The sequence below is a fragment of the Nilaparvata lugens genome, chromosome 7 (genome assembly GCF_014356525.2).
Source record: "Nilaparvata lugens isolate BPH chromosome 7, ASM1435652v1, whole genome shotgun sequence".
In the NCBI taxonomy this organism is placed as follows: Eukaryota; Metazoa; Arthropoda; class Insecta; order Hemiptera; family Delphacidae; genus Nilaparvata; species Nilaparvata lugens.
In genome coordinates, this window is record NC_052510.1 from 55,499,974 (window position 1) to 55,515,044 (window position 15,071).

General features: G+C 32.8%; 1 protein-coding gene across 2 annotated transcripts; it reads left to right on the plus strand.

Annotated features, from left to right (window-relative positions):
* Positions 1 to 3,916: 3,916 nt before the first annotated feature.
* On the plus strand, positions 3,917 to 14,062 carry LOC111053277 (regucalcin). Of its 2 annotated transcripts, none has more exons than XM_039433206.1 (7): positions 3,917 to 4,003; positions 5,452 to 5,506; positions 6,472 to 6,645; positions 7,792 to 7,992; positions 9,223 to 9,453; positions 11,300 to 11,412; positions 13,550 to 14,062. In XM_039433206.1, exons 1-7 carry the CDS (start codon positions 3,932 to 3,934, stop codon positions 13,790 to 13,792), a joined length of 1,089 nt encoding a protein of 362 aa, XP_039289140.1. In that variant the 5' UTR covers positions 3,917 to 3,931; the 3' UTR covers positions 13,793 to 14,062. The 2 variants fall into 2 exon arrangements, with proteins under 2 accessions (XP_039289140.1, XP_022195819.2); XM_022340127.2 differs by lacking the exon at positions 3,917 to 4,003 and adding an exon at positions 4,229 to 4,552.
* The last annotated feature ends 1,009 nt before the right edge of the window (positions 14,063 to 15,071 follow it).

Here is a 15,071-nt window from a genome sequence, read left to right on the forward strand (position 1 = left end):
AAATAATGTAGAGAACTACAAAATTTAAATGAAATTAGGTCAATGACATTAATGACCATTGAGGTCTGACAATAACTGCAAAGGTATTAATGATATTAAATTATTAATGATATTGGTATTAATGATATTGCAATAAATGCAAGGTATTAATAATGATACCTGAAATGAATATAAATTGAGTGCAATAATGAAAGTTATTACTAAGGTACAATAATAATGATTAAAAAATGACAATAAGCTGTAAAAAATGCTCAGCAAATAACATACATAAAAAATATATGCGGCATAGGCCTTCAGTGATTTGAATGTCAAAATAGATTTCGACCTAACAATTAATAGGCGTTACTGGCCTTAAAAATATCACTTAAGAGCTAAGGGTAGCTAATAAATACAAATGAGGACAATCCGGGTTGAATATAGGCGACATGGGCCTTCAATGAATTGAATGTCAAGACAGACATCAATTAGAACGAGTAATAGGCGACAGTGGCCTTCAATGAATCACTTGTAAAGCCAAGGGTAGCTGTCAAATCCAATAAATAAATAGGCGTCGATGGCCTCAGTGAAATGAATGTCAAGATAGACATTAACTAAATAGTTAATAGGCGTCACTGGCCTTAGAATAACACTTAAAAGCTAAGGGTAGCTAATAAATATAATGAAGATTATCTGGGTAAATATAGGCGACATGGGCCTTCAATGAATTGAATGTCAAGACAGACATCAATTAGAACGAGTAATAGGCGACAGTGGCCTTCAATGAATCACTTGCAAAGCCAAGGGTAGCTGTCAAATCCAATAAATAAATAGGCGTCGATGGCCTCAGTGAAATGAATGTCAAGATAGACATTAACTAAACAATAGGTAGGCGTCGGTAGCCTCAGTGAAAGAATGTCAAGATAGACATTAATAAAATAATAAGTAGGCGTCAGTGGCCTCAGTGAATCACTTGTAAAGCCAAGGGTAGCTGTCAAATCCAATAAATAAATAGGCGTCGATGGCCTCAGTGAAATGAATGTCAAGCTAGACATTAACTAAACAATAGGTAGGCGTCGGTAGCCTCAGTGAAAGAATGTCAAGATAGACATTAATCAAATAATAAGTAGGCGTCAGTGGCCTCAGTGAGTTGAATGTCAAGATAGACATTAATAAAATAATAATTAGGCATCAGTGGCCTCAGTGAGTTGAATGTCAAGATAGACATTAATAAAACAATAATGATGCATACGTAAATGAAAATTGAAAAGAACGATTTACATAACCTGAATAAAATTTTGAAGAGGAGATGCGGCCAGGCAGACAGGCAACGACTCCGCAATACCAACAGGAACAGGACATCAGCAAGCGATGAAGTGATCAGGCCATGCGATGACAAGCATGGAAACGTCCATTACAGCAGGCGAATCCCCCAATGGAAAAGTAGGCTGGAGCGAGTAGAATTCCAAACGAATAATCCGATCTTCAAATTGTGGAATTTTTGGATTGATTTCCAAACAGTAGAGATGATGCACTTGAAAGTTTGAGGTTCACGAGGTGAAGCCAATTGTAGAAAAATGGCAACTGAAGCCTACACGAGGTTGTAATTTTTAGACAAAGTTTATCCAATTTTAACAGAGTAACTGAGTGAAGAACTCGATGAATAATTGAATCACACTGAAGAATAGAACAAACGAATTAATTTGAAGAATAATTCACACTTTAAAAACGTTTTGTAGATCAAATGAATAGCGATGAAATGCTCACACGAGGTTGCAATATTAGACAAAGTTTATTCAATTTTAACAGAGTAATTGAGTGAAGAACTCGATGAATAATTGAATCACACTGAAGAATGGAACAAACGAATTAATTTGAAGAATAATTCACACTTTAAAAACGTTTTGTAAGTCCGATGAATTCAGATGAAAGGTTTGGACCGAGCGCAGGAAGCACACTCGCCGACCTCCATGAATAGATAGACAGGAAAAACTAAAGACGCTAGCAACAAAAACGAGAAGGCGGAAATGTAGCCACGTACGTGAAACGTCCACAAACGTTTGGTGAAAAAGTGGCAAATAACTAAAAGGTAAGATGCCAAAAGACAAGATTAAATTCTAAAAAATCGAATAGCACAAATATTAAAATTGCAACGGCAAACAATCCGACGAAAAAAATACGAATAAAAGTATAGAAAACCAGCTGATTAGAGCAGTGGCAAAAAACCGCGACTGAGACGTCACTGGTCAGCGCAGACGCACGAAAGACACAGCGCGCAGACAGACAGACATGATGACGACATGATGTCTATGTCATAATAAATGACCTCGACGACCACGGTTCCTCTCTGATGTTTGCGGATGATGCATCTCTACTGTCATCGGTGTGCTGAGCTTGAGCGGGTTTTGGAGGCATCTGCGGAGCATCTTTGATCTGCCACTTCATGGTTCCTGGCTAATCGATTCCAGCTGAATGAGGACAAGACCCAAAGGATAATCTGCAGCTTGTCACGTGAACTGCGTGACCCTCAGAATCCAGTGAAGCTGCTGGGTTTTGTCTTGGACAGCAAACTCAGCTGGAACAGTCATATACAGCAGGTAACCAGTCGACACTCCCGAATTTGCTTTCTGATGCTCAAGATGAGGGGTCTGGTGGCTGAGAAGTACTTTATAATGATGTATCACGCGCTCTTTCATTGCCACATTACCTATGGCTTGCTTCTGTGGGGTCATTCAGTGGGGGCTGCTGATATGTGCTGAGACTGCAAAAGAGGGCTATAAGAATTAAAACAGGTAGCGATCATCTTGCTCACTGCAAGCCCATCTTTGCTCGCCTTGGTGTGCTGACGGTCTTCAGCCATTACATCCTCCTGTGCTTGGTGTATGTCAAGAGGGTACAGCATACTCTGGCTGCCAGAAGTGACGTTCACAACCACAACACCAGGCACCGCGAGCTGCTGAATGTCCCCAGGAGACGTCTCCACCGTTCACAGGCCAGCTATAAAGTTTCTGCACTGAATTTTTTCAACAAGCTGCCTCCTGGTGTGAAGCAGTTGGATGAGGCCGCCTTCAAGAGAGCCGTCAGGAAGTTGCTTTGTGATAAATCATATTATAGCGTAAATGAATTTATGAGTGATTATCTGAACTTTTTTTAAATAGTGGTCACTGCTTTACCTGCCATCTGAATAGTTTTTGTGTTATTGTGTATATTAAAATCGAAATCTATGACGCCATCGATTCCACAAATGTGGGTAATGGATGAAGCAGAAGGTATTAAAGGTATGAAAACATGAATTCATGACAAGAATTAGTTTTTCAATAAATGAATAATTCAAAAATTCATACATTTTCTATATAACTTAGTTCATTTCTCATAACCCTTCCTATTTTTCTATTATTGATTGTATGGTAGCCTACCGGTAATTCTAAGTTGAGAATAGTGAAATATAATGTATATATGACTGAAGCTCAAATCACCGTAGCCTAAAGCAGTAGGCGTCGAGTGCCTGGCAAGTGCGATTCCAGTGTGTACAAACCAACTTACATAATATATATATAATACATGTCAACTTACATGCTAAGCATTCAACCAGATGCTTTTTATCTCTTTTCTGTAAAGGGCTACTTGTAATATAAATATAGAGAAAAAAAATATCAGTACCCTTTCGGACGAAACATGTAGTGATAAAATATTTCTAAAAGGGTACTGAAATTTTTATTTTTCTTTATATTTAGATCCTTTAAATTGAGAAGCGCTTTAGGCTAATTCTTTTTAATTCATTATTGTGTGCTTTGAGCTAATTTGAATCACTGTCTTTTTACAGTCATTGTATTAGGAGATTCCACCTTCAACCCTTGTCCTTTCAGAATAATATTTTTTTTTTAATTATTATTATTAGTAATATCTTGATACCGTACCTAATCTAATTTCATAAATGTTTATTCATTTTAGACTAATGACACCCCACCCCTTAATTCCAATTTTTATCTTCTTTTCATTATTTTCCGCTTGCACTAAACGAATACCGGTAGGTATAATGCTTTTAATATTTTGTTACAAGTAATCTTATCAGATCCAAAGTAGTTCTTGGGGAAGCAGGAATAGAAGTATGTTGTATTATAATGATATTCTTCAGAAAATGCATTTCCCATTCTACCTGCATAGTTTCGCATAAATACTAAGCCCTTTGAGTACGGTAACTGATTTATTGCTCTTGATAACCAATTTCCGCAATAATTAAATTATTTCTGGCACTTTTCTCTTATCCAGCATTTATCAATCCACCAGAGTCTCCTTGATTGATAAAATGATAAGAGTACCCATATAGACTGTTTTCAGCTCGGAAAATTAAAAAGGTTTTATTCAAAGTTTCCTGGTGATAATGGAAGCCTTCAAGTAGACAATTTAATTTTGAACAAATAATTAAAAGGTCGTAAAATTTTTGAATGCAAAAAATACTTATATAAATAGTAGTGTGACAGTCTCAGTAGTCATTCATTCAATAAGCCTGGATAGGAACAGGATATATCTCAAGCATTAACTCCATATTTGACATTTCTTGTAGCTGTACAATATGGTAAGTTGCTATCATAGATTGCTTCTCCTCTATCCAAGTACCGAACTCATACTTTACTGTAATGATATTTTTGCCATTTGAAGCATTGTTCAATCGAATTAAAATTTATTTTTGATAGCACACAATAAAGGAGAAATGATCTATTTATTTACAAATTCAAGAAATTTACAAATAATGGAAAAATATTCTTTAATAAGAGTAACTGAGTAAATAAATTAATCATTGATATGTCAAGCAGAGTTTATTTACATTTTGTTTACCGTACTGATAAAAAGATACAATACTCGAAATAATTCAGGATTATTAGCATTTTATTTGCTCTATATAATATATTCTAGACAATATATTCATTTTGTCTTTGATGAATGATAATAAATAAATTGATAAGAAACATTGATTCTGTACCCAATAAATAATATTTTCAATTGAAGTTTTAAGAATTTCTCCATTTTTAAAACAAATAATAATTTTCTAATTATTAATCCCACATGGATTTTAAATAGGTAATTTATCCATGTGTACCTATGTTATCCAATATAAATTCCTGATTGATATTTATCAACATAGAATAGCAACTAAAAAATGAATATATACCGTATCACGATTCTTTAAATGCAAATAACTACCTCTAGAAATCATATAAGAATGTTGATTCATTGAAATTGATAAAAAAGTTGATTCATTGAAGGAGGAAAAATGGAAAAATACAAACTTTCACAAATAGGCTACTAGGAATACTAACGAGCATTGAAATCATAGAAACATACCAGCAGGGAATATCAGGTAGATACTTCAAAATACTAATATTAAAGAAGATGATTTATCATAATTAATTATTATACTGCCATGTGAAATGACAAATGATAGAATTTCAGTGTTAATTTTCATTTTTTCTTAAGTTTCAGGTGGGGAAGTGCATTTGTTTGATCCTGTTATTTTCATCAACTCAAGTTTGTGAGTATCTCATCAAACAATAATTTACGGTAGTGATTATTATAATAATTCTGGTTGATTTTAGTTTTATAGGCTAATATCTTTCTGTAATAATCTTTTAATAATATCTTGATGAGTAGCCTATAATTTTTTAAAGTTTCAAATAAAAAATTATCATGCAATGCTGATTTAGAATAAAATATTCTTTTAAATTACATTATTTGATAATTTCCAGAGCGGTTGCTCTTCGGTGGGCCACTGTAATGTAGAATGAATATACTTCATCTATAGGATAAGAAAAAAATAGGAATACAGTAAACTGTAATGCATTCAAATTGGAACGAAAAATAAAACTTCATTCGTGACTGAGGATAATTTTAAGATATCTTATTCATATTCACAGTACAATAAAGAATGCTCTAAAAAATAAAATCCCAGCTAGAAGTTTTCACTACTTTGGATTGCTGGATTTTACTACCCTTTAATCATATGATTGCTTTATTTAATCCACAGTCGTTTTAGTCCAATACAGAAATATTTGCGGTTTTCGTTGGTACCGTATCCTTTTGTGCTGTTTTAACTAGGAACTAGGAAGGCTATATCCATATCCCATAATATATCCATTAATATAATATATAGGTAATACATCTATATCCATTGGGTAATACGGCGAGGCAGAACATCCAAAAGGATCTCTCTGCCGATAAAAGTTATATAAATGAATAAATAATATCCCATAATAATCTATCATCATTGACTCTTTTGATAAAGGGAATGGTATTTAATTTATACTATCAATTATATTGGAAATTGCTGCTCGCTTGTGCTTATTACAATATTGATAAATACAAAAATCATTCATATGGTATTTTTTATATTGTGATACCGGTACTTTGCTGATCACGAATGAAAAATACTATCATTTATTTTTCTGTTTGTGAATGAAAAATAGTAATTTCTATTTATATTTATGTTTCTATTTCCAGATGGAAAAGGCTACATCGTTAAGTCAATAAGTAAAACATTGTTTGAATGGGCTCACTCCCCTTACTGGGATGCAACCAGCCAATCACTGTACTTTGCAGACATCAATGGGGGCACAGTCAGCTGTTATCAGCCCTCCACTAAGAAGACTAATACTGCCAAAGTCGATCAACAAAGTAAGTTCCTTCACAAATTCAATATTTCATTATTTTCAACATGCATTTGATACATTGATTTAAAGTGAAGTAAAAAAAGTATTACAAATATATAGGCTACAAGAAAAGTTATTAAAACAAAAATCTGGAAAAAGTAATTCTAACCATCAGAATAATCTCTATAGAGATAGACAGATATCCTGTAGAAATACCCTGCAAAAATCAAGTAGTTTTAAGCTGTGCAAAGGCTAAAAAAACTATCTACTGGTGAAATTGTTCAAAGTTTTTTCGATTTGTAGCCTATACTATCAAGTTAACTAAACTAAAAGTAATTTTTTGTCTCTTTGGTGAATCCTAACTTTCTCAAAAAATGATATTTTCAAAAAAAAAAATGTATTCCATCAACAATACCATGAAGAATTTATCCTCAAAATTTCATGGATTTATCTCTTACCGAATTTGAAATGACTTGTCCCAAAAATTTAATTTTTATGCACTGATATCTCAAAAATTGATTAAAACATTTTTTTCCTGAGAGAACTTTTTCATTTTGATAGCTTGATTTGACAAATCGAAAAACTTTAAAAATGTCACCAGTAGAATTTTTTTTAGACTTTGCACAGCCTTAATGAAGAATAGATCTATTAGTTAGTGATTTGTGTTTTTATTATCAATCATTTTATGATTATGTATGGTTATTATTGATGATGATGGAGTGATCCGTGGTCTAGTGGTTAGAGTGCTTGCGTAGCAGCATAGAAATCACGGGTTCAAACCCTCTCATTACCAAAAGTTTTTTAACCAGATCACTCCCGTGTTATCGGATGTACACGTTAAACTGTCGGTCCCGGCTGAAGTATATATGACAGTCGTAAGGCCCATTGTCGGCTTAAATTATATATTCAGGCGGTGGGACCTTCCCGCAAGGGACTCCCCACCAACAAAAGCCATACGAATTTACTTTTTTACTATTGATGATGATGAGGAGAATGATATAGTTTTACACCATTGTGTTTTATCGTGGTTTACAGCATTAAACTTTTTATTTTCGATCAATAATAATGATATTATTGTATTTGTGGATGGTTTATCTTGAAGAAGATGAGTGCTCTATAGTTTGAAAACCAATATGTTTTATAAAAATTACTTTTAATTTTTTTCACACAGATGGCACATGCAGCGTGATTATACCAATCAAAGGGCAGAAGGACACATTTGTAGTCGGTGTGAACAGCAGTGTGGCCAACATAACATGGGACAGTAAAAGCAGCAGCACTAGTAAACCAGCCATCATTACAGAGCTCACTCAAAATAAGACGATCAAAACTCATACAGGAAAAGCTGACCCTATGGGACGGTTCTGGATTGGTATGATATAATTTTTTTATAATTTGGTAGCTATAATTTTTCTCTCATCATCATGATTCATCGATCATGGAGCTAAGAGGGGGTATCTCCACTAGAAAAAAAAACAATACTAGGATATCAAGATATTCAATAGAAAAAAAATCATTAGAACAATTTTTAATACTTGAATCTATTTTTATATAATTTGGTAACTATAATTATTTTTCTCTCATCATCATGATCCTTCAATCATGGAGCTTATGTGAGCATCTCCATTAGAAAAAAACAATATTAGGATATCAAGATATTCAATAGAAAAAAAATCATTAGAACATTTTTTAATAATTGAATCTATTTAGAAATAATCATCTATGTGAAAAAATCATTAAAATAATTTTCAATACCTAATTGAGTTTCAATAGTTGAATCTATTTTTCTAATAATTGAATTGATTTAGGCGGCCTATGAGTCATAAATCAAATGAGAAAAATAAAAATATTATTAAATATGAAACAATAAATAATTTAAAAGTGACAAGAATGAAATTGAAAATACTGGGATCGAAGAGCAAGTCTGGTGCTTTTAACTTACAATATTCTTACCGGTATTTTGACTTATATGCAAAACAGATTTTTGAACTTAATGATGATAGACAGCATTAAAGCTGCGTTTACACCAAAGTTATTGACAAAATGTTAATTACTTAATCCTTATAGAATTTATTAGATTGAACGGAACTTGACAAACACATATGTTCATCATGTGTATAAGTTATATTCAATCTAATAGAATCTACAAGGATTAAGCTATTAACATTTTTTAATAACTTTGGTGTAAATGCAGCTCAAGGACCAATATACGTTATGATAGGATATATATAGTGGAATAAAAATTATTTTTGTCTAGTTGATACAATTCAGCCAAACCTTTCTTCATAAAAATCAGTTGAATGATGAAAATAAACATTGATATAGGTTTTGGAAACGGGTACAAAAGAAATTTATTTGTCATTAATTAAATGGAATGTCAGATTTTAACATTTTTGCATGATGGTTGAATGGAATGTCGGATTTGAGAAATCTTCTCCAATTTCATTGATGTTCTCAATCTGAATCTAAGGCTTGAATAGGAGACGCAGAATTTGGGAAAACAGTTTTGAGCTTTGTAGTACCCATGTTTTTCCTTTTCCAATCATTTCTATGATTTGTGTATCACTGAATGAATAAATTGAATGAAGGTAATTTTTTATAGGAACACAAGGACCATTCCACGTAGATTCAGCGGGTCAGGAACAGCCTGATTTCGTGAACTCTGGCAATGAGTACTTGATAACAGCCGAAGGCAAAGCGATCATCAAAATTCCAGGTGTTTCAGTTCCTGATGGTCTTGCTTGGAACGCTAATAAAACCAAGCTGTACTTCGTTGACTGTTTTGGGAAGAAAATTTATGTTTATAATTATGATAACCAGTCTGGTGATATTTGTGAGTATAACAATTAATATACGGCACAATCCAACATTATTAATCAAGTAATATATTCTTTAAAACATACGGTGAATAGCAAGATATTCAATATTGTAATATTTTTATCAGTACAAGTATGTTTGTAAAACGTTTTCAAAAGTCTACATATCGAATTTCTATCTAGCTGTTTACCCTGTTGTCAATACTTGCAGTAGCAGAAGTCTTCGGGGTGAATTACAGCATTCAATTTGGATTTTCGTTTAATAATAATAATAGTTTTCAGAAGTGATCTGCTACTAGTCCAAAAAAATGTTACTTCAATCTTCAATTATATCAGCAAGAAAATTTTAAAAATTCAGCTCAGATCTTTATCATACAGATTAGCACATTCAGGAGGTTATCACAAATTATTATAATTTATAATTTATTGACTATGAATAATATAGTACCTACCTACTATTGAATAACAAACTTTAATAATATTTCCCTGGTTCTCGGATGAAATATTCATGGTCAGTTTTGATTTAAAGGTATTTTTAGTCAAAATTCAACTCTTCTTTTTCAAAATAAGTTTCAACTATTTCATATTTTGATAATAGGTCTAACGTATTAGACACACAGAATAAACCATCGGGCCATGATTAGCAGAGAGTTAATAAAATTCCTGTGTTTTAAAGATAACATAGTGAGAAAAACTATATAGTTTCAAAATCTCCAGAATAAGGTATCATAAATTTCCAATTTAATTGTTAACTGGTGAAGTGGCTAGACTATAAACTATTTGATTAACTATTTGACTATAATTATAATTATGATTAGGTCTGTAACAATTATTACGAACGGAACTCTGGTGCTCTATATAGTGTTTAATCCATAGTTTTTATGAATTAAATCTTTTAAAAATGAACTTGATGGTTCTATTGAGCCACATCTATATACTATATAAAAGCGAAATGGCACTCACTCACTGATTGACTGACTGACTGACTGACTCACTCACTCACATAACTAAAAATCTACCGGACCAAAAACGTCCAAATTTGTTAGGTATGTTCAGTTGGCCCTTTAGAGGCGCACTAAGAAATCTTTTGGCAATATTTTAACTCTAAGGGTTGTTTTTAAGGGTTTAAAGTTCGTCTTTTAGCATGTATATTCTTCTTCTCCCAATCTCTTGATTATAATTGAAATTTCCAAATCATATGTTACTATAGAACTATAATCTAGATAGAGTACCTCTTCGAAACAGTTGTTAACTGTCAACTAAATTAATAATTTTGTCAGGTTGGCATTAAGTTGAGTTGACTTTGTTAGGTTGACACCAAATTGAAGATTTAAATGCATTTATCGCGGAAAAAAATCCTGGGAATATTATATTACTAGCAGTCAGGCTCGCTTCGCTCGCCATATCCGTTAGGCAGCCGTTTAGTCTGGACCCCCGACTGGATTGTCCTAACATATGATAAAAATGCCCAAATGAAAAATGCAGGCGAGCGAAGCGAGCCTGCTGATCTCATTCTTGGACGATCCAGTCAGGGGTCCAGGGGGCGGAGCCCCCTGGCTAGACGGATATGGCGAGCGAAGCGAGCCTGACGGCTAGTTATTTATATAATTCTCAGTCCCTGTTGCACAAAAGCCTGTAATTCTAATCAAGATTAAATTTCAAAAGAAACAGTAGTAGTCAGAGTAGGATTTTCTGAAAGAAGCCTTCTCTGATTGCTTCGCATGGCATTTAATCGGGATTAAAAGTTAACAGACTTTTGAGCAACCGGGTGTTTATCTTGCATGGTTTTTTTAGACTATACTATTCCTAATTGAGTGATTAAATTATGTATAGCCTAACTCACATTACACTACTCGGTTTCAGCAAACAAGAAACTCGTTTTTGATACAAAAGCGAACAACATTTCCGGTTACCCAGCTGGCATGACAATTGATACTGAGGGAAAATTGTGGGTGGCACAGTTCTTCGGTGGCGCGGTAAGAGAAACAAGTACCTATTTTCGTTATAAATAAATTTATAATTTTATATAAATTTTATCTTAGTGCATAGTAAAATAAAAGTACAATTTCCACATGCGTCCCTAGCTGTTGAAGTGTTGTCCACGTTCTATAATGGCAGAGCAGAAAGATAGGAGCACGGTATATAGAAGAAAATTTCATCTAAATACCATAGATAGGATAACACAGAACAGTGTTGCAGATTTTCTGCCTTGCCACTACCTTTTATAGAGGTATAATAGATGATACCGATGAAAGTCAACTTTCTTGTTCAAAATGATCAAATATATTTTATCATTGAAGAGAATATATTTTTTAATGAATAAATTATACATTTTGATAACTGAGATTAAATATTTTGTTGATTCCCTACATTGTTGAGAAACGATCTGAGAAAACGAAACAAAGAATTATTATTGTTAAAAACGAAACAAAATGATCACATATATTTTATCTTTGAAGGGAATATATTTTTTAATGAATAAATAATACATTTTGGTAACTGAGATAAAATATTTTGTTGATTCCTTATATTGTTAAAAAACGATCTGAAAAAAAGAAAAAATATTATTGTTAAAAACAATATTTATTGTTAAAAACGAAACAAAATGATCACATATATTTTATCCTTGAAGGGAATATATTTTTAAATGAATAAATAATACATTTTGATAACTGAGATTAAATATTTTGTTGATTTTCTATATTATTAAAAAACGATCTGGCAAAATTTCGGAGCTAGAAAAGGATAGCGCTATCTGCTTTGTCGAATGATAGACAAGGACAGCAGCACCAATTTTAATCAAATACTGACCTCACTATAGTGTGTGGATAACGAGAGGTATGAAGATGATATTTGAAAAATGTGAAGATCTTATATAACACATCGCATTAATTAACAAAATAAAATTCATAAAATAGGAATATCAGTCATAAACTAATTTTTACAAGTCACTACATGAAGAACTATTTCTCTCACTCACCAATGTACCGTATCTCATGTTACTCTAGAATCAGGCTACTTCTATTTTGTAGAAATACTCGAATTAATTTGTAATGAAGGAATTTATAAAAGTTCACAATGTTTTTTTTATCACTTTTTATGTTATTGAAAAGAAATATACCGTAGAGTTTAAAACTAAAAAAGTTTAAAATAAAAGGAATATAAAGTTTTTCATAGATTATTGACCGAGCGAAGTGAGGTCTAAGATTCAAGTCGACGGTTTGTCATTTCTCTTAATGTTTATATGTTGCGCATTAACGGAGAAACGCGGCAATAGATTTTCATGAAATTTGACAAGTATGTTCCTTTTTAAATTGCGCGTCGACGTATATACAAGGTTTTTGGAAATTTTGCATTTCAAGGATAATATAAAAGGAAAAAGGAGCCTCCTTCATACGCCAATATTTGAGTAAAAATCAGACTAAAGAATTTTATTATTCATCATAAATCAGCTGTCTAGTAGACTATAATCCTACCCGTTCAAAAACATCGAACATCTTGAAAATGTATCTTTCCATCAATATATAGACAGTTGACTATAATAATAACCGTTCAAAAACATCGAACATCTTGAAAATGTATCTTTCCATCAATATAGACAGTTGACTATAATACTAAACATTCAAAAACATCGAACATCTTGAAAATGTATCTTTCCATCAACATTGTAGACAGTTGCAGCCAGACCTGATAACAGCGCTCACACTCACATTCCGGGACGACACGTCACGATATGATAGGACAGAAAGCTCTATGTTTATTTAGGATTTTTTCTAGACATTTCAAATTGATAAATTATTTATTAATTTTTGAGAAAACATAACAACAGGTCAATGTAACTTACTGAGCGCGAGGTCTACTGTTCACAGAACTACTAGTATTATCCTCTAGAAAACTACGAGTATAATCCAAAGATCTTATCCTCTTTGGAAAATATTATAAGGTATTCGAGCATAATCTAAAGCAGTCTATATCCCTTTCGGAAAATGATTATAGGTTATTTGTTATTTGTAGGGGTTATGTGGTAGAGTGGACATTATTGTCCAAACTTCGCCACGTCAACAAAAATGAACAAGTCATTCTATTCTATTTATTCTATTCTATTTGTTTCAGGTGATAAGAGTTGATCCAGACACCGGGAAACTTCTTAAAACAGTTGAAATTCCGGCAAAAGAAGCAACAAGCTGTGCTTTTGGTGGCAAGAATCTCGACATTTTGTACGTGACATCGGCCCGAATTTTTCAGGACGTCTCTCCTCCAACCAAGTACAGTGGACGTGTTTATTCTGTGAAAGGATTGAAGAGCGGAGGCAAGAGAGTCACTGGTTATCCTGGACAACCAATTATTGCTATCTAATGCCTGTAACTGTGTTAATGACTGAGGAATCTTATCATTTGTTGAAAGTATAAATGACGACGCTTCACTGTTTGAACTAACGTACGGTAAAACTGACTGAACAATTCTGACTAGACTGACAGACACATTAGTCGTTTCAACTGTAAAATGAACAAACTATTTAGAACCGTACATTCCAAGATATGTAAGTTTTTGTGACTATGATATAGTTGAATACTACACTGTTTTTGAAGCTAGTGGGCTCTACTGAATAAATCGAATAAAATTTGACATTTTTGTATTTTTCTCTACTTTACCAAATATACCAATTCAACTCCATCATTGATCGAGGATCGTCTCAAAATAATAGTGAGTTGTAAAAAACATTACATAGGTACCTGTCATGACATGACATTCATAAAAATTGTTTTGGAGTAATAATACACAGAAATCCTATATTATGTCATGTATGTCAGGATATATATGTGACATGTCATGTATATTACTACTCCAAACCAATTTTTATCTAAACACTTTGTTTAAATCTTTGCTTTTGGCTACAGCTGATAATATATTCTTCGAATGAATTTATCACCAATTTTAATGATCTGAATCGATATTTTGCTGTACCGTGAGGTGGACCCTTGAGAGTTTTACTCAATAATGAATAATCGGAATGTACCATATAAAGTGGTCATCAGCATTATAGTGAGGTCCACGTTATAATGACAGTATTTGATCAACTTTGGTTTTGCTATCCTTGTCTATTATTCGACAACGCCGGTGGTACTATCCTTTTCTAGGTCCACAACGATGCCAATTATGTTTTTTACAGTGTATAAATATAATTAATTAATGCAGAGAATCGGCATCGCTATTCTTCTATCTTTATCCACTGCCATTATAACGTGGACCTCACTATAGTTGAATTATTTTCTGGGATGATCATCAGATGAGCTTCGTACCTATATATTGTCGTTGGTGAAAATTGATGACCATCAAGTGAAATTGGACTGAAAAAAGTGTGACCCATACTCTTCCAATATATTTTAAAATAGTTATAGCCTGCTATAGTAAGTCATTCCATAAACAAACAACAATAATCTAATAGAGTCACCCCACGTGACAACTTTTAAGATGTTACCCCCAACCCTTACTATTAATTTTCAGCCCCAACACAATAGTAAAGGGAAACCGATCATAAACAAAGTAATAGTATTATAAGAGATGAAGTACAGGTAAATCATCGTTTCTCTATGTAGTTTCTCAATATAGTTTCTTTTCTCTACAGTTTATGGTA

Excerpts from the sequence above, each read along its gene's own strand:
- LOC111053277 (XM_039433206.1), top strand. The coding sequence starts at position 3,932 with ATGACACCCCACCCCTTAATTCCAATTTTTATCTTCTTTTCATTATTT. Across the intron at positions 4,004-5,451 it reads CTTGCACTAAACGAATACCG|TTTCAGGTGGGGAAGTGCAT; the intron begins GTAGGTATAATG and ends TTTTTTCTTAAG. Across the intron at positions 6,646-7,791 it reads TGCCAAAGTCGATCAACAAA|ATGGCACATGCAGCGTGATT; the intron begins GTAAGTTCCTTC and ends TTTTTCACACAG.